The following is a 19,025-nucleotide window of genomic DNA, read 5'->3' on the forward strand; positions in this document are numbered from 1 at the left end:
GTGGTTGCTGGGAATTGAACTCAGGACCTTTGGAAGAGCAGACGGACTGCTGTAGGGAAGGCCAGGCTGAGCTGAGTAAGACAAGCAGGAATGACCTGGGCCAACTTCTGGGTAGGAGCCCTGGGCAAGGCAACCCAGTGTTGAGTATGATTGGCTTCCAAGTCTAGTCTCCCTATAGCCATGGGCCTCTGGGAACCATGCTTAGGCCTTCCCATGAAGAGCTGTCTGCTTTCATTCCTGTATCTCAGCCAGCCAGTTCATCAGCACAGCACACCAGGAAAGAAGCAAAAGAAGTCCACTTGATCTCTGGAGCCGATAGAAATAAATGTACAAGGTCACTAGATATGCTAGGTTGTTCCTCAGCCTGTCCTACATGAAGTGCTGTGGACACTCCAGGAGCCTCAGCAGTAAAGGACTGGTTCCATTCACTCCACCATAAGACCTTTGGGCCACCCAGGGCACAGTATGGAAGGCCCCCGACTTGCTCCTGGGGAGTTCTGATCCTGCTACAACCTAACTAGCATTGATTAGAGAAGCAGAAAGCCTAACTAGAGATAAGAGCGCCCAATGAATGTGGTCTTCTGACTGTCAGAACCACCTCCCTGCAGTCTCAGAGAGTAGGGCCACATGAGAGAACATGTATGAATTAGCACAGGCCATGTTAAGATGCACTGTGGCATCTGGGCGTACTCTGCAGCAGAATCGCTGTTTCTGGCTTCAGCCTAGATTGTGTGAGAATTAACATGGCAGCAAGCCTCCTTCCCGGGCTCTTAAGATCCTCAGAAGTACACACTGCACACTGCCCTGGGTCTCTTTCCTAGCTATTGGATGCTTTTCTTCAACTTGCTCTTGACCAGGGATTTCAGATCAACCCTTTGGAACCCGGGGCATGCAAAGTCAGACATCCTTGTATGTTCAGATCAGCAGTTAGCCCCTAAGTGCTCTGGTAGCCACTCTAGCACAGCTCAGCTTCTGTAGTTCAGTACTGATTCTGATCAGGAATAAGGAAAGAGGGTCAGAGATAAGCATGTGTACCTAGGACAGTAGGCATCTAGAAGTGCAGGGTTTACCTATTGGGAGCTCAGAGATGAGATGACAGGCAAGTAAAGGAGGTATTCCTAACAGAGGCATCCACATTTGGAAAGAGAACCTGTCCACAAGTCCAGGGATTTTCAATCTCTGGATAAAATTACAGCAGGCAAGTCACTTAGGACTTCAATCTGATGTGGCCATACTGTAGTTAGAGAGAAACCCACTAATGTGATTTCTGGGCTGGAAAAAAAAACTCGTCTTAACCTTTTGAGGTGTTCAGAGAGGTCTGAGCCCATGGAAGGCAAAGTGGCTAGCATCCCTTAGTGGTGAGAAGATGCCAGAGTAGTTTAAGCCCTAAGCTAGCAATAGGCCAAACCCATTGAGCTTACCTTATGGTAGTGCAGGGCCTCATGCCTACCTTGAAGGTCCTGCAGAACGCACAGATGAAAAATAACAAAGGGATTCTCCTGTGGGCACCACAGTTGAGAAAACTAACTACCCCCAGTAGAGCTTTGTCCAGGGGGTGCAGTCACCATCATGGCCATATGGTGGCAGCAGAGAACCAACTAATGGCCGATTCCACTCCATTTGGGCAAAGCCATCCAAATGTGTGAAGTCTGCCCCCAGTGTCCAGAAATGTCTCACAATTTCTGGAGGCAAGACAACATTCACAAGAGCCCCTGTCTGGACGCTGTGTGGAGAGTATTTCAGTTTTCTCTGCATGACTATCTTTAGACATGTTGACCGTGGAATACTGGAGGGGTGCCATGTTTTGCTTTGTGTTATTTATTCATTTCTGAGCTGGGGAGTCCTACCCTGGGGATGGAAGAAGAACACAAACTGTGTTGGGAGTGTGTACTAAGCCCAAGCTCTTGGTGGCCCATGAGATACATCTTCCGCAGGCTGGATATAAAAGGCCTTCTTTTTTATACAGTACAGAGATTAGCATGTCCCTTGTGCAAGGGTGACTCGCAGATCTGTGAAGGGTTCCATATTTTTTGATGATTTTAATTAATGCTATTAAAAAAAAAAGCTGGGGCTGGAGAGATGGCTCAGTGGTTAAGAACACTGACTGATCTTCCATAGGTCCTGAGTTCAATTCCCAGCAACCACATGGTGGCTGACAACCCTCTGTAATGGGGATCTGATGCCCTCTTCTGGTGTGTCTGATGACAGCAACAGTGTACTCACATACATGAAATAAATAAATAAATCTGAAGGAGAAAGAGAAGGAGAAGCAGCAGCAACAGCAGCATGGTAGCACACATGCCCAATACTTAGTCCTAGTACTTGGAAGGCTGAAAGGCTGAAGCAGGTGGATCTCTGAGTTTGAGGGCAGTCTGGTCTACAGAGTGAACTCCAAGACAGCCAGGAAAAACCTATTTTGCCCAGAGAAACCCTGTTTCTATGTAACAAAACAAAACAAAACAAAAAAGGCATCCTAGGATAATACCATCTCGACTATGAAAGGATGAAGGGATGGAGCACTAGCTAAGGCCATGTTAGAAAGGAGAAGCAGGCAGTGAAGTTTGTCCTGGGCGTGGAGTAGAAAAGGTAGAATTCCCCAGGGTGGGTTCCTCCCTCCCCAGCTCTCTTATTCTCTGCTGCCTAGGGACTCAAAACTGCCTATGACCACCCTGTGAGGAGCCCTCAAGAGCCCAGGTTCACGGAGCTAAGGCAGCTGCCTGGCTAAGAATACCTCTTCCTGCTCCATTACCCTGAGGTATTGAGAAAGCGTCTTACCAAGAGACAGCGGCTGAGTCCCGGGAAAGAGAGGTGGCAAAGCAGAATGGGCTTCACCCATCCTGGAAAGAGGACTCTGGATTCCAACCAACTACAGCTACATTCGTGTTTCAGAGACACTGGGTCCACAAAGCAAGGAGCGGATCAGAGGTGCCCCGGAATTCAAAGACCACACCTCTCCTGTACCAGGGCACCGGAGGAGAGGCATTTTCTACCGTCACTCTTCCCTTCTGTCCCATATATGCCTTCTCATGCTGAGGCCACAGTGACAGGATCCGAGCCAGAGGGCTAGGTCTTCACAGAAGTTACCTCCTCTAAGTATTACCACCCAGGGCGGGTCAGACTCCATTAATCTTTATGGGTCTTGGCACACAGGACAGGGCACAACATACCTTTCTCTGACACTTCTCTGAATAGGCACATGGAAAGATGATCTCTGACCACACAAGGTCTGTTCCATGTATCCCTTTCTGCAGCGCCCCCACCCCCGCATTACTCTGTCCAGTGCATTCCTGGTCTCCGTCTCCGTTCCCCACATGGTGAACTAGTGCCTGACAGTGTTCCTATGAAAGAGGGCCATGAGGAGAGAGGAGCCAGATTGTCCTGCAGCGTTCTAACCTCAACCAGATGGGTTGTGGGGATATAGGATGGTTCAGGAATACTCCTTCCCAGGTCACAACAACAGCCTTCTCACAGCTGGAAAGAGTCAGACAGAGCTGGAAAGAAAGCAGGGCCTTCGACAGGGCTCCGCCCGTAGCCCCGCCCCCAGCCCTGCCGCACCCACTGGGGCCCACCTCCCTTCGACTTTGATCCAAGTAGCTGTAGCAGCGGCAGCTAGAAGCAGCAGCTGGGGCCCCTGGTGAGGTGATCGTGCCATTGCCGTGTCCGTGGGTCCACAGCCAGGTGCTCAGACCACAAGCCAGAGAGAAAGGTTGGGTTTGCCAGGGACCAGGGCAGGGGGGCAGCTGCCCAGGAGCTTTCAGTACCGCTGCGTAAAGCTGGTCTCAGCTCGGACCCTGAGTCTGGTTCGATCAAGTCCTGGACCTTCTGGGATTCCCAAGGGGCCCCAGCTCAATGGGGCTGCCTCTGCCGCTGCTTCAATCCTCTCTTCTGCTAATGCTTCTTTTGCGGCTGTCGGCGGCGTCCACCAACCTGAACTGGCAGTGCCCACGAATACCCTACGCAGCCTCCCGAGACTTCAGTGTCAAGTACGTGGTCCCCAGCTTCTCCGCGGGGGGCCGGGTACAGGCCACCGCAGCCTACGAGGACAGTACAAATAGTGCGGTGTTTGTGGCCACACGCAATCACCTGCACGTGCTTGGGCCTGACCTGCAGTTCATAGAGAACCTGACCACTGGCCCTATCGGGAACCCTGGCTGCCAGACTTGTGCGAGCTGTGGTCCAGGCCCTCATGGACCACCAAAGGACACAGACACACTGGTGCTAGTGATGGAGCCAGGTTTGCCAGCCCTGGTCAGCTGTGGCTCAACCCTACAGGGCCGCTGCTTCCTGCATGAGCTGGAGCCTCGGGGGAAAGCCCTGCACTTAGCAGCTCCAGCCTGCCTATTCTCAGCAAACAATAACAAGCCTGAGGCCTGCACGGACTGTGTGGCTAGCCCCCTGGGCACTCGTGTGACTGTGGTGGAGCAGGGGCATGCTTCCTACTTCTATGTGGCATCTTCGCTAGACCCAGAGTTGGCCGCTAGCTTTAGCCCCCGCTCGGTGTCCATCCGTCGTCTAAAGTCTGATACTTCTGGATTCCAACCAGGTTTTCCGTCGCTGTCGGTGCTGCCCAAATATTTGGCCTCCTACCTCATCAAATATGTGTACAGCTTCCACTCGGGGGATTTTGTCTACTTTCTGACTGTCCAGCCCATCAGTGTCACAAGCCCTCCCAGTGCCTTGCATACACGTCTGGTCCGGCTCAATGCTGTAGAGCCAGAGATTGGTGACTACCGGGAGCTGGTCTTGGACTGTCATTTTGCACCTAAACGCCGGCGCCGTGGAGCCCCGGAGGGCACACAGCCCTACCCAGTGCTTCAGGCAGCCCACTCTGCTCCAGTGGATGCCAAACTGGCTGTGGAACTGAGCATTTCAGAGGGCCAGGAAGTGCTTTTTGGGGTCTTTGTGACCGTCAAGGATGGTGGCTCTGGCATGGGTCCCAACTCTGTTGTATGTGCCTTCCCCATTTACCACCTGAACATCCTGATTGAAGAGGGTGTCGAATATTGCTGTCACTCTTCAAATTCTTCTTCCCTGTTGTCGAGAGGCCTTGACTTCTTCCAGACGCCCAGTTTTTGTCCTAATCCGGTGAGCAGAAAGAGCGGGCCCCTGACCTGTGAGTACCCTGTGGAGCTGAATACGGGCTATTTCCTTGCTATCTCTGAAAGGGCCTGGGTGGGAAAAGGCAGTGGGCTAAGACACACAAATCATCAGCCATGTCCCGGAAGGTCACCCAGCACGAGGCTGTCATCCTTCCTGCCATCTGATTCTTTAAGATAGCTTCCAGGGTTGTGTGAGGAGGGGCTTACGTCATAGTTAACCCTGCCAGCACAACTTCCAAATTCCCCTCCAACCTGTCCAGTTCCTAGACCCTCAGGGACACCGAGAAAAATACAGACAGAGGCAAACACTCAGAGGGCAGAGCCTCACAACGGTCCGCAGCGGCTTGCCGACCAGTTCTACTTTCCTTTGAAGGCACTGTTTTGCTCTGCTTTTCAAAGAGGGGTGGTTGGCAGGGCTGCCAGAGAACTCCTCCCCGCCCCACCCCCCACTCCGTGAGGTTCCAGGGAACCCTGGAAGTCTGGGAGTTTTTTTGGAGAGCCTGTATGATCTGTGATTTACCAACCCATTCTCCACACTGTCGTTATGGGAAAAATCTGGGACATAGTGGAAAGGCAGTTTTAGCTCCGCTCTAGAAAGTTCTGGGAAGCCTCACCCCAGTCTTGTGCAAGCAACGATAAGCAATTGAGGAAGGATGAATAAAGGCGTGGGAGGGGACGGTTTCGATTGGTCCACCCTGGACGTTTTGTCCCTGTAGCCAAGGCCCTGCCCCAGGTAGGAGGTCTCACAGCTGGTATTATAGCACATCAGGGAAGAAAAGAAGGAACAGGAAAAAGAATGTCTTTAAAACGCTACTGAGGGGCTAGGACTTTTGAGAGGTTAGTGGGAGACATTGAATGGAGCATTGGATGAGCCATCAATCCGGCTCACAGTCACATTCTTGGAGGCTCTGGCCACCCAGTGCCCTTGCTCTGCTATGACAATTTTTTGTTTGCCTCCTACTCCCAACACCCCTATGGCCATACTAGGAACTGGGGGTTGAATCTGGGGCCTCCCACCTGCTAGTCAAATGCTCTACCACCACCGAGGCATATCCCCAGCCCCTCTCCTCTCCCTTGATAATTTTAATTTTGAAACAGTCTCACTAAAGTTGCCCAGTCTGGCCTTGGACTCATTCTCTAAGCCCAATCCATTCTTAAACTTGTAATCGTCGTGCTTCACCCTCAGGGGGTGGGGGGTGTTCTTGGGCCGTGGTCTTGACTCGCTTGTTTCTAGCTTCTGTTAGTGGAGGTGTGAAATTTACAGCCTGTGTTGCAGTCAAAAGTCATTTTTCTTTAGAACCTGATGACCAAACCCAGGAGCTCACACACACTAAGCCTCTACCACAGGTTATATTGTCAGCCTTTTGTTGTTGTTGTTGTTTGTTGGTTTTTGAGACAGGATTTGCTATATAGCCAAAGCTAGCCTTGAGAACATTGTGTAGTTCAGGTTGGCCTTGAATTCAATATTTCCCTGCTTCCATCTCTCAAATGCTGGTATTACAGGCATGCACCACCAGGCCTGGTGCTTATTTTTTTTTTTTTTTTTTGGTTTTCATTTTGAGAGATTAAACTCATGGCCTTGAACATATAAATGTTCTCCTGCTGGGGAACACCCCCAGCCTTGGTGTGTGTGTGTGTGGGGGGGTCATCTTTAGCCTGGGTCCCTCAGCTGAGTATATTGAGTATATTTAGGTTGAGAAGTCCTATGAGCAAGAATGTTTGGTCTGAACCTAGACAGGAAGTCAGAACCTCTCCCGTCTTAACTAGTGCCGAGTAGATCAGGACTGCATCGTGCCAGGCACCGGGAGAACTAATCTTAGGCCCTGCCTATCCGCTCTAGGCATGGGGGTGTGCCAGGTCTCCGAAGATATGTAAATCAGTGTTTATCCAATGAGTTCAAGTATGACACCGTGTTAGTACCAGCCTCTGTGTGTACTCAATGGTTGATCCTAAAGACTAGTGCCTGGATACGTGGATTCAGATTGCGTGTGGAGCATGTATTAGGAAGGGGACACTGAAGGCGAGTGTTTTCAGGGATAGGCACCTTTGTCAATCCTAGGACCCAGATTGAAGACTCCAGGGTGTCGGGGCAAGCAAGCAGCAGCGTGTGCTTACCTGAGCCACTACCTCCTTAACGACACAGCCCCACCTGTGCCTGAGTCACGGAGAAAACAGTTGGCAAGCTTCCGGCTAGGGCCAGGCTCCTTTCCTTCTCAAGTTAGGACAAGGTTCCAGTCCACACCCAAGCAGGATATAGACCCAGATTGGGTGGGGTGTCTAGACCCAACACTGCTTCCTCTTGACCCTCCCCATCCCAGCTTCTGCTTATCACTGAGGCCCAGGAATGGGTTAAATCTGTGCAACCTGAAGGAGGTTCTGAAAACCTAGGCCTCTCCTGACCCTTCTTGCTCCTCTAACCCAGCTCCACATTGGCTTCCTGCTGTCCTAGGACCATTCATGGTTCTGTCCTAAGAACTTACAGCCCCCAACACTCCTGCCTAAAAGCCAGGGAGAGGTTTGTGTCCTGCAAACATCTGAGGCTTAGCCCGCCGGCCCGCTCAAGGTTAGAGGGCCTTGTATTTTTTTTTTTTTTTAATTTTTGTACCTGAGGGAGGTGTAGGTAATTGTAGGACTTATGGAGTCCCAGGGAAAGGAACCATGTTGCCAACTTTGGGAAGCCACCTAACCTCAGGATTCAGTCCTCTACACAAGTAGGGAAACTGAAATTCAAGAGGGACATTGGCTAAGATGTACGCACAGAGGCAGCAGGAGCTGGGAGAGTACCCTGGATCCTGAAGGGTTCGTGAGGCCTTGGATAAATGAATGGATGTGTGGGTGGGTTGGGTCTAGGAGATTAAATAACGGGTCACCAGACTGGACAGAGCAAGGCAAGGCATGAAGTAGGGATCTGGCTTTCTAGACTGGGCCTCCTTTCTTCCCTGCCCTTGCTGTCTCCAGGAGCCTCCTGGCATGGTGGTAGCATACGAGGGGTAGGCTCTAGGCCTCCTCTAGTCAAGCACGGTGGGGGTCACAGTTTGGGATTGCTGATAGACTAACAAAAGCCCCCAAGAGTCAATGCCCAGGCCTGACCCCGACTCTCCTCCTTGCCTTTGCCTTTGCCCCAGCCTGGTGGAGAGGCCTCCGGCCCCAGCTCCCGTTGCCACTACTTCCCTTTGATGGTCCACGCTAGCTTCACCCGTGTGGACCTCTTCAATGGACTGTTAGGATCAGTGAAGGTCACCGCACTGCATGTGACACGTCTTGGCAATGTTACAGTGGCCCACATGGGCACTGTGGATGGGCGTGTCCTACAGGTATATCCTTTACCCCACAGCCATCTGGTCCCGCATTCCTGTCCCCTGCCCCTGCTACTTTTTTCTCATAGCTGACCTGTCACAGGTGGAGATAGCCAGGTCACTCAACTACCTGCTGTATGTGTCCAACTTCTCCCTGGGCAGCAGTGGACAGCCTGTTCATCGGGATGTCAGCCGCCTCGGGAATGACCTACTCTTTGCCTCTGGGGACCAGGTGAGGTGTGCGGGGTCAGAACTTAGGGTTCAGGGTAATGGGAGCCCAGAGAGGCATTGGTAGGAAGACCTTACCTCTCCAATCTACAAAGGAACCAGGAGGACCAACAGTTCTCACCTTTAGCCATCCCTGACCTACCCGTTTGTCACCCTAAGGTCTTCAAGGTGCCCATCCAGGGCCCTGGCTGTCGTCATTTTCTCACCTGTTGGCGTTGCCTGAGAGCACAGCGCTTCATGGGATGTGGCTGGTGTGGGGACCGGTGTGACCGGCAGAAGGAGTGTCCTGGCTCCTGGCAACAGGACCACTGTCCGCCTGAGATCAGTGAGGTACAGCTTACCCCAGCAGGGTACAGTAACCATGGGGCAAGCGGGGATGGGGGTTGGGGAGGGACAAGCAGGTTGTGGTGGGGCTGGGGGGGTGTGAGTGTCAAAAAGTCCTGACCACAATCTTCCTCGGGGAATCCTTGTCAGAGGGGATGACACATGGGAAACTTGGGTGGTAGGAAAAGTCTGATAAGGACTAGCAGGTGACTCAGAATGGCCAGACTGTGAGATGTACAAGGCATATGACACGGGACTCTTGGGGAGGCAGGTGGGGCTGAGAGAGTGCAATCTCACATAAAACCCCAGGGCTCTTCTCTCCCTTTCAGTTCTATCCTCACAGCGGGCCTCTAAGGGGCACTACGAGGCTCACCCTTTGTGGCTCCAACTTCTACCTGCGACCTGATGATGTCGTACCTGAGGGAACACACCAGATCACCGTGGGCCAAAGTCCCTGCCGACTGCTGCCTAAGGACTCTTCAAGCCCTAGGTATAACATGGTCCCTGCCTTCCCTATCCCCGATGAGATTGACCAAGCGGCCCCTCATTTGTGAGACCCACTTCTGTGAAGGATATGGGACAAGCTGTATTGGCTCTGGCTTCTTGTGTCCCTGTCCCTTTTTGAGCCTGTGTGTGCTCTACTTACTTGTCTGTTTAGCTGTGGACTAGACAAGGTTAGCCCACTTGATCCTGTCCCACTCGATCCTGCCTGCCTTCAGGAGAGGGCATGGGTGGAGATGCTCCTCTGAGGTTCAGAGAAGCCTCGTGACTTACGGCAGAGGCGTAGCCAGCCCTACATGATTCCCAACGTGGTGCCCTTCCTGATCTTCCAGGCCAGGGTCCCTCAAGGAATTCATACAGGAACTTGAATGTGAGCTGGAGCCCCTGGTCACCCAGGCAGTGGGGACTACAAACATCAGCCTTGTCATCACCAACATGCCAGCAGGCAAGCACTTCCGAGTGGAAGGCATCTCTGTACAGGAAGGCTTCTCTTTCGTGGTGAGGCCACAGTGCCCGGTCTTTGCCCTTGGATCATGGGTGGTACGAGAAGGGTGGGCTTGGAATGAATGGTTTGTTTCAGCTGAGCCTCTTCCACATCCTCTCAGGAGCCAGTGCTGACATCAATAAAACCTGACTTTGGCCCGCGGGCTGGGGGTACTTATCTCACCCTTGAAGGCCAGAGCCTGTCTGTCGGCACCAGCCGGGCTGTGCTGGTCAATGGAACCCAGTGCCGGCTGGAACAGTAAGTGTTATCAGGTAAACTTATGGGAAGCCACAGGACCCTACCTTTGGGAGACTCCAAGTGGTATCTGCGTCCTGAGGTGGCCCTCCTGGCTGCTGCCTGAGGTCACCTCAAGTCTCAGGTACAACACAGTCCCAATCTTCTTCCCTGTCCCCCAACGGAGACAACCAAGCAGCCCCTTCCTCGTGAGACTCTTTCCCACCCAGAGAGCCTCACCAGGTGGGTACCTAGTTACTGCCAGTGTGGAGAGAAGAGAGTCAGTTGTTTGGTCAAAGTAGGGATCAGTGCCAGGAGAGATCTGCTGTCCTCTCCAGCCCAGAGACAAGAGAGCCCACCACAGAGGCCACTGTCTCCAGCCAAGGATATGGGAGCTTGTTACCTCCCTGTAACAAGCTTCTTTTTTGTTTTTTAAAGATTTATTTATTTATTATATGTAAGTACACTGTAGCTGTCTTCAGACACTCCAGAAGAGGGCGTCAGATCTTGTTACAGATGGTTGTGAGCCACCATGTGGTTGCTGGGATTTGAACTCGGGTGCTCTTACCCACTGAGCCATCTCACCAGCCCCAAGCTTCTTGAAGGTCTTACTGGGAGCCTCCTCTCTCCAGTCCGTGGAGTGTAGATGGATGGAAAAGACAGCCACAGAGGAAGTGGAAAGGATTAGTAAGCCCTGGAGGAGGTAAACCTGCTCATCCTAAGAAGGTGTCCCTGTGCCCAATCCCTCCTTCCTGCAGGGTCAATGAGGAGCAGATCTTATGTGTCACGCCTCCTGGAGCTGGCACGGCCAGGGTCCCCCTTCATCTGCAGATAGGGGGTGCTGAGGTGCCTGGCTCCTGGACCTTTCACTACAAGGAAGACCCTATTGTGTTGGACATCAGTCCCAAGTGTGGCTACAGGTAAGTTCCACCTCTCTGACTACTTTGGCCTACAGGACATGAGAGCACCAGCTCCCTGAGTCCCCTAAACCCACCACCCTACCCCTTCTCACAGTGGCTCCCACATCATGATCCATGGCCAGCATCTGACTTCAGCATGGCACTTCACGCTATCATTCCATGATGGACAAAGTACAGTGGAGAGCAGGGTGAGCAGAGCGGGTGACGACCAGGAGGGAGGAAAGCTGGACCAGTCCCCTGATGTCCAACTTCACCTCACCCTGGGCTGAGGAGACTGAAGCAGCCAGGGGTTGGCCATTTGCCTAACTACTTTCCCATGGGTCTCAGCAGTGTGCGGGGCAGTTTGTGGAACAACAGCAGCGTCGATGTCGCCTGCCTGAATATGTGGTCCGAAACCCTCAGGGGTGGGCAACAGGGAATCTGAGCGTCTGGGGTGATGGAGCAGCTGGCTTCACGCTGCCTGGTTTTCGCTTCCTGCCCCCACCCAGTCCACTCAGAGCTGGCCTGGTTGAGTTGAAACCTGAAGAACATTCAGTTAAAGTTGAGGTGGGTTTAACGGTTAGGGGAGGGACAGCGGATAAGGAGGCAGAGCCCAGACTCTGGCTGATCCTTCTGTCTGTCTCGGCAGTATGTCGGGCTGGGCGCTGTGGCAGACTGTGTGACTGTGAACATGACCGTGGGTGGTGAGGTCTGCCAACATGAGCTCCGGGGGGATGTGGTGATCTGCCCCCTGCCCCCTTCCCTGCAACTTGGCAAGGATGGTGTCCCATTGCAGGTAGGTGACACAGCTGGCCCTCTCAGGAAACCATGAGCTGAGGGTCTGCAGTCTGGGTTTAAACTGCCATCTGCTTTCAGGTCTGTGTAGACGGTGGGTGTCACATCCTGAGCCAAGTGGTTCGCTCAAGCCCAGGCAGGGCCTCACAGAGGATACTCCTTATTGCTCTTCTGGTCTTGATCCTGCTTGTGGCTGTGCTGGCCGTTGCCCTGATCTTTAACTCCCGAAGACGGAAAAAGCAGCTAGGTGAGATCCCTACATTCATCTAGACTAAGCCTAACAGTAGACTCCCCCCAGAACAGCAGCATCTTCAATCTCCAGACTGGGGGTGGGGGTGTCTCCCACTTGGTCCCCGAGAGCTTGGCAAGACGAAGCACCATGGGCTGTCTTTCCACAGTCCTTGCTCCCAATCTGGAATGACCCTGCATCCCTGGATCCGTCCCCCAGAGCCATGCCCCTGTCTATATTCCGCTGTGGCTCTGACTACAGAAGTGTCCTTGGTGAGATGGGGGAGGCAGCAGGAGCCAGAGCTCGCCTTTCCCCACAGGTGCTCACTCCCTCTCCCCAACAACACTCTCTGACATCAACGATACAGCTTCCGGGGCTCCGAACCATGAAGAATCGTCAGAGAGTAGGGATGGGACAAGTGTCCCACTGCTGCGGACAGAGTCTATCCGGCTCCAGGATCTGGACAGGATGCTCCTAGCTGAGGTCAAGGATGTACTGATTCCCCATGAACAAGTGGTCATCCATACTGACCAAGTCATTGGCAAAGGTGTGGGGGATGGATTGGGAGGTGGGGCAGGGGCATAGAAGGGGTATTGCTGTGTGCTCGATCGAGACAGCTGGAGCAGTCCCCACTTCGACCCGCACACTAACTTGTGTGACCTTGAGGCTGCCAAACTTCTGAGATGTGGTCATCTTTGGAACGAGGTTTTGGAGAATTTGCTCTTCGGTGGCTTCTGGTGTGGCTGTGTGGACGCGGGAGGACTGTAAACGACCCTACCATTGGGCTGCCGCTTGCTTTTAAGGTCACATTGGCCAATTTGGGGGTTCTGAGGTTGCTAGTTATAAAGGGCACACTGTGAGTCTGGGCACAGAGTCCTTCTTTACCCTCTTGCTCTTTCTAGGCCACTTTGGTGTTGTCTACCACGGAGAATATACAGACGGAGCACAGAATCAGACCCACTGTGCCATCAAGTCTCTGAGTCGTAAGCGAGGCATAGGCAGGGTGGGTAGAAGGGTGACCTCAGGCTGCAGGTCCTTTGTACCTGCTATGCTGCCACTTAATAAAGTGAGCCTTGCGTGGAACCTTCCCCTTCCTGCACTGTTTCCACCTGACCCTTGTAAAGGACCTTCTTGCCCTTGGCCTGCCTGACCTATGCTACTCTGCAGGCATTACAGAGGTGCAGGAGGTGGAGGCTTTCCTGCGGGAGGGGCTGCTCATGCGTGGCCTACATCACCCAAACATCCTGGCTCTCATCGGTATCATGCTGCCCCCGGAGGGGCTTCCCCGGGTGCTGTTGCCCTATATGCGCCACGGAGACCTGCTTCATTTCATTCGCTCCCCTCAGAGGGTGAGTGATCATTGTCCAGGTTGGGAGGTGTCAGCCAGCACCCACCCCTGCCTACGCTCACCAGTCACCTTGTGCCCCCAGAACCCCACTGTGAAGGATCTTGTCAGCTTTGGCCTGCAGGTAGCCTGTGGTATGGAGTACCTGGCAGAGCAGAAGTTCGTGCACAGAGACCTGGCTGCTAGGAACTGCATGTGAGTGGCTCAAGTAACTGAGGTGAAGCAAGAGGGCAGGTTGCTCGAGGATCTGCAGCTCCTAAAGGCTACCTCAAGGGAGGACCCAGCCTTTGCTCTGCGGCCTTAGGCACTTTCAGTCTTTCTGGTATAGGGTTAGACACTGTGGTTCTTAAGGCCTTCGAAGGACTTGGATCAGATCGGGGCAAGACCTGGTGGGAAGTCAGTTCTTACCCGGCCAGTGAGCTACAGCCCCAGCTGGGTTCCAGTTCAACCTGTGATTCCCTCTCCTCAGGCTGGACGAGTCATTCACAGTCAAGGTGGCTGACTTTGGTCTGGCACGGGGCGTCCTAGACAAGGAATACTACAGTGTTCGCCAGCATCGCCATGCTCGCCTGCCAGTCAAATGGATGGCACTGGAGAGCCTGCAGACCTACAGGTTCACCACCAAGTCCGATGTGGTAAGGTGCCCTCTGCTCCAGAACTGCTTGACCCCCATTATACCTTACAGGATTTTGCCTTGCTTTTCTGCATGATCCGAGCATAGAGACTCCCCAAGTTAGGCAACCCCCATACCTCATCTGTCTTGGACAAACGTGAAATAGAATCTGATGCCGGCCAGGACAAACGAAGTTTGTGAATTTATTGGTTCCGTATGAGTAACCCAGGGCTTTCAGCTCTGAAGTTGTGAGAGTCAGGGGAAGAAACTCGTGTGCCATTGAGGATTGAGCTCTGGGCAGAAAGGTGGGAGTGTCGCCTATTTCCAGTGAAGGGCTCTGAGAAGTGGAAGACCTGGGGACCCACCTGCCCCCAAACTTGGGGTGATCATTTGAATCAGTCCCCTCACTTTTCTCCAACAGTGGTCATTCGGGGTGCTGCTCTGGGAGCTACTAACACGGGGTGCTCCACCCTACCCCCATATCGATCCCTTCGACCTCTCTCACTTCCTGGCTCAGGGCCGTCGCCTGCCTCAGCCTGAGTACTGTCCTGATTCACTGTGAGTATGTAAAAGGGAGCGGGGTGGGGCAGGGCTGGACTCCAGACAGGAGGTGGGGGCAACGGACCAAGTTCCTGCCTTTCTGTCTGACCCTTTGGTTGATTGGGACAGGGAGCATCTCTGGGGCTCAGTTTACTCATCTGTGTACTGGTTCCCCCCCACCCATGCAAGGAAGGACTCTGAGAGGACCTCACGGTTGCCATGGTAACAGCATTCCAACTCAGAGTCTGGGTTGAGGCCAGTGGTTTGGTTTCCCAGATCTCTTTTCCCACTCGACTCCTGCAAAGGGAGAGGGGCTGTTTTCTATCTCTGCCACTCGCTTAACCTCAAAGAAACGTTCTGCCAGCTCCCACACCAGCCCCTCTGCGTCTCCCCATCAAGGTCTTTTTTTTTTTTTTTTTCACTGCACGTAGTTCAGACTCCTCATTCCCAAGGGATGGCAGCAGCCGTGTCATCCGTGCCCGTGGGGTAGGTTTGACTCCCTAATCAGCCGGCATACCCCAGCTGTGCTCAAGTCTGCATGCTTAGAACAGGGAGAACCAGGTCACAGGTAGAGCGGCTGATGACTCCTGTCCCAGGCTGTGCTCCAGAAAGGGAATGAGTAGCTCTTTCTTACAGTTCTCCCCATCTTGGCCTTGACCTTTCTATCATCTGTTTTACTAATATATATAGTTTGAATTATGGAAATTAACTTCACTGCCTGCCTGCATCTAAGACAGGCTCTCTGAACAGATTAGGGTGGGGATTTCTACATGGTAGGGCTTCAGTGGTAGGTTTGGGAGTTGGGGGGTTGGGGTTGGGGAGAAACAGGGCTTGTCAGAGGAAGAGGGCAGTTGTGATGCATGGGAGGGGTGGAACTCATTCTATATAGGACTGTTAGAGTTGGGCTGGCCCTGCAGAGACCAAGGGGCCAGGTCTCTATCCCAGGCACTAATCAGTCACTGGTCACAGGCTATACTCAGTGAGCAGATGTGAGATTGGGCAAGATATGTTCCCGCCTGCCTAAAGGAGGCTGAAGCTAAGAGCCTCCAACATGTAACAGTCTCAGCCACTGAGAAAACGAAGGAGATCCGGGTGGCACACTGCAGAGTGCACTCCTGGGCTCCGTTTTGCCCAACTGTAAAGTGGGTTTTATAACACTCCCCTCAGAGAGTGGGAGACATGTATAAGATACTGCGCACAGACACTTAGACTCTTAGTCCAGGCAGCATGCCATCCCTATGACAACAAGGCATGCTCTCAGATGCAGCAGGCCAGCCTACTGCTTCAGAGCCTTAGCTCCAGAACCACTGTAGGGACTGCCCACAGGCTTCTCTTTCAGTCCCCATTTAAACTCTCCCAGGACTGTTTTGCTGCTGAGATTGTTTGATGTTTTTGTTTCGTTTTTTTAAAGACTGGGTCTCTGTAGTAGCCCAGGCTAGCCTTGAATGCAGGCTAATTCTCCTGCTTCAGCCTTCTAAGCCCTGGGATTAAAGGCATGTTTCACTGAGCTCATTATGTGTTAGTTGGTTTGCTTTTGAGACTGGGTACCACTATGTAGCTCTGGCTATCCTAGAACTCACTGTGTAGACCAGGCTAGTCTCAAACTCTTTATGTAACTAAAGCTGATCTTGAACTCCTGATCTTCCTCCCTCCACTTCCCAAGTGCTTGAATTGAAGGTGCATGCCACTGTAACTGACTCTCTATGCAGGGTTTAATCTTCATTTTATATCCTATCTGGAAGAGGTGTGATGATCCTATTAGCTCCTAAGCCTCTTAGCCATGTGCTGAGGGTTTCACAAGTTTACCCCGTGAACCTAGAGCTGTGAAGAGGCCATCTAGGCATAGAAAAGTCAAGGAACATACCCGAAATCACATAGCTAAGGCCCCGGGCAGACTCAACCCTCTACCTGACCTCCATCTTCTTACAGGTATCACGTGATGCTTCGATGCTGGGAGGCTGACCCAGCGGCACGACCCACCTTCAGAGCCCTAGTGCTGGAAGTAAAGCAGGTAGTGGCCTCACTGCTTGGGGACCACTATGTGCAGCTGACAGCAGCTTATGTGAACGTAGGCCCCAGAGCGGTGGATGATGGGAGTGTGCCTCCGGAGCAGGTACAGCCCTCGCCTCAGCATTGCAGGAGCACGTCAAAGCCCCGGCCTCTCTCAGAGCCACCCCTGCCCACTTGACCAAAGCCCTGAGTAGGCCACAGGCACTAGATCTGCTAAGTGGCCTTGAGCAAATTACAAGCTGCCTCTGGGCCTAGGACAAGCCTCAGCATGGAAAACCTCCACTCTTTAGCTTTCTGGGGCCACTGAAGGTGGGAAACCGGGCCCATTTGAGCCCCTCGTTCCAGCATGAGCCAGTGACATTTTTGTAGCATGTATTTATGTAATGTCTGTTTTGTACCTGTTTCGGAATACAGAGGATCCAGCAGTGATCACAGAGATACTACAGTGTAAAATAATATAAATAAATAAATGAATGAATATTCGAGCACAAGTAATGGTGTATGCTGTGAAAGAAAGGCACATTGAGGGGATGGAGTATTGCTTCAGAGAGGCTGCTACAGCGGCGAGGGAAGACTCCCAATAGGTGGTAGTCTTGCTGTAGCTCTTTCAGGTGGGGGTAATCTATTAGAAGCCAGATTCAGGTTAGAGATTTTGGGCAGAGTAAGTAGCATGTACAAAGGTCCTGTGGCTATAAAGGAGCTGGATCAGCCCAAAGGCTCCAGGGCATAGGGAGGATGAATGTGCCCAGATTCAAGTATAGGGCCTTGTGGACTGTCATATGAACCAAGCGGGTAGGTTGAGTCTCCAAGTATGCGACATCCAAGATGGCTTCTTCCAGGGCTCAAACTAGCCACTCCACTGATCCCCGCTTGGCAGTTTGTTTTAGGCTCCCTAGGTAGTACACATACATGTACATATGCTGTCATGGTATGTGGACTCGCCTGCCTCCCTTCCCTGCCAACACTGCATTTGCAACCTTGAGAGGGAAGATCTCACAGAGAGAGAGAGGTGTCAGCTCTACACTTGCTAGGAGCAAACTCTGAAGGCCCAGCTTCCCCAGCTATTTATATTCTCAAGGACACCATACCATAGCTACTGCTGGAGGGGCATGTTTGTCTGGAGAAGAGGAAAACCCCATTTCCTACTGCTCCCCTATGCTCTGACTACCAAAGGGGCTGGCGTGCTCGGGAGCCTGGGAATGGGACAGAGATTTCAATAGTAACTCTCCTTTGCTTAAGCCTCCCATAGCTCTGTCCATTCCTCTCGTTGGATGTCTCCTAGGTCCCTAAGGAGGGAAGGCTTCCTTCCCAGAGCACCTTAGAAATTCTCCGTAACAATGGGACTCTAGATTTGGAGCCAGAGCTCCTTCCTAAAGCAGAAGGGTGTCTCCTGGGGACTGCCCCACTCTAGCTGTCTGCCACCCTACCTACAGGACCCCTAAGGCCTTGTGTTCAAAGTTAAAAAGAGATGCTTCCGCTGGGAAATGGGTGTAAAGGTGAGGAGGGTCCGGGCAGTGGGAGGCAGGTGGAGTCAGCTTCTCAGACAGGTAAGGAGGCCGCAGCCCTGCAGCCCTGTAGCCTTGGCTGCTGACTGCTTGGCCACATGTGGCTGAAGACAGGACAGCTGTGTTGCTCCTAAGTGTGGAGAGAGGTAGTGGAGCTTCCTGAGGCGTCCCGGAGCTGCAGCCCCTGGACCAGTTGGGGAGGGGTTTGCATGCTTGTAAAGACTTGTAGTCCTGTATTTCTATGCCGTGAGCTTGTGTGATGTGAAGGGCTCATTCCCTTTCCTGGCTCATCTGTTCACTAGACAGCCCCACAAAGGAAGCACGCTCTGAACAGAAGGGTGACTGACCATAGAAAAGGGACCCCAAGCCAGGCAGTGGTGGCACATGCCTTTAATCCCAGCACTTGGGAGGCAGAGGCAGGCAGATTTCTGAGTTCGAGGCCAGACTGACTGGTCTACAGAGTGAGTTCCAGGACAGCCAGGACTACACAGAGAAACCCTGTCTCGAAAACAAACAAACAAACAAAAAAGAAAGAAAGAAAGAAAGAAAAGAAAAAAAAAAGAAAGAAGAGGGACCCCAAGAAGGAATTGAGAGGTGGAGCTAAGGGGGTGTCGAGTTTCCTATGGAGCTAGAATGTGGAACTTGTGGTCTGATTGTCACATGGGGAAGCTTCAAGTCCTGGCCACATTCCCTAATAAGCTGGAAACATCCTCCCTTGAAGGGTAAAATCAATTCTTTGAGCAGTCACCCCTCGAACATGATCTTCTAGGCCGAAGGGCCCTCTAGAGTCAGAATTATCGAGGAAGGAGCTCCGGTTAAGTAGTAACTTGGGGTACTGGGATTTGTCCCCCAACACACTCAGCAGCTTGGAGCTCCATTTTCAGTCCTCCGACAGTCCCAAGTGTAACTGGGGCAGTGGATCT

At 52.5% G+C, this 19,025-nt stretch overlaps 1 protein-coding gene and 1 pseudogene across 10 annotated transcripts; both read left to right on the forward strand.

The window, feature by feature from the left end:
* Positions 1-1,933: 1,933 nt before the first annotated feature.
* Positions 1,934-2,031, forward strand: Gm23856 (annotated as a pseudogene).
* A 1,531-nt stretch (positions 2,032-3,562) lies between these two features.
* Positions 3,563-17,088, forward strand: Mst1r (macrophage stimulating 1 receptor (c-met-related tyrosine kinase)). Of its 10 annotated transcripts, none has more exons than XR_379756.4 (19): positions 3,563-5,085; positions 8,225-8,413; positions 8,499-8,627; positions 8,783-8,953; positions 9,277-9,437; positions 9,781-9,946; positions 10,054-10,190; positions 10,925-11,086; positions 11,181-11,274; positions 11,414-11,632; positions 11,715-11,861; positions 11,942-12,107; positions 12,409-12,572; positions 12,992-13,072; positions 13,257-13,438; positions 13,520-13,629; positions 13,904-14,069; positions 14,469-14,605; positions 16,517-17,082. XR_379756.4 is itself a non-coding variant. In XM_006511656.4 (19 exons), exons 1-19 carry the CDS (start codon positions 3,850-3,852, stop codon positions 16,773-16,775), a joined length of 4,140 nt encoding a protein of 1,379 aa, XP_006511719.1. In that variant the 5' UTR covers positions 3,563-3,849; the 3' UTR covers positions 16,776-17,088. The 10 variants fall into 10 exon arrangements, 7 of the variants coding, with proteins under 7 accessions (XP_006511719.1, XP_006511717.1, XP_006511718.1 ...); XM_006511656.4 differs by having other exon boundaries at positions 12,409-12,636; positions 16,517-17,088; NR_109782.1 differs by having other exon boundaries at positions 3,594-5,113; positions 12,409-12,636; positions 16,517-17,088.
* The last annotated feature ends 1,937 nt before the right edge of the window (positions 17,089-19,025 follow it).

This window comes from Mus musculus, chromosome 9 (genome assembly GCF_000001635.26).
Source record: "Mus musculus strain C57BL/6J chromosome 9, GRCm38.p6 C57BL/6J".
In the NCBI taxonomy this organism is placed as follows: Eukaryota; Metazoa; Chordata; class Mammalia; order Rodentia; family Muridae; genus Mus; species Mus musculus.

Coding starts and splice junctions, on each gene's coding strand:
- Mst1r (XM_006511654.4), top strand. CDS start 3,850: ATGGGGCTGCCTCTGCCGCTGCTTCAATCCTCTCTTCTGCTAATGCTT. Junction 8,414..8,498: donor TGGATGGGCGTGTCCTACAG/GTATATCCTTTA, acceptor GACCTGTCACAG/GTGGAGATAGCCAGGTCACT. Junction 14,606..16,516: donor GAGTACTGTCCTGATTCACT/GTGAGTATGTAA, acceptor ATCTTCTTACAG/GTATCACGTGATGCTTCGAT.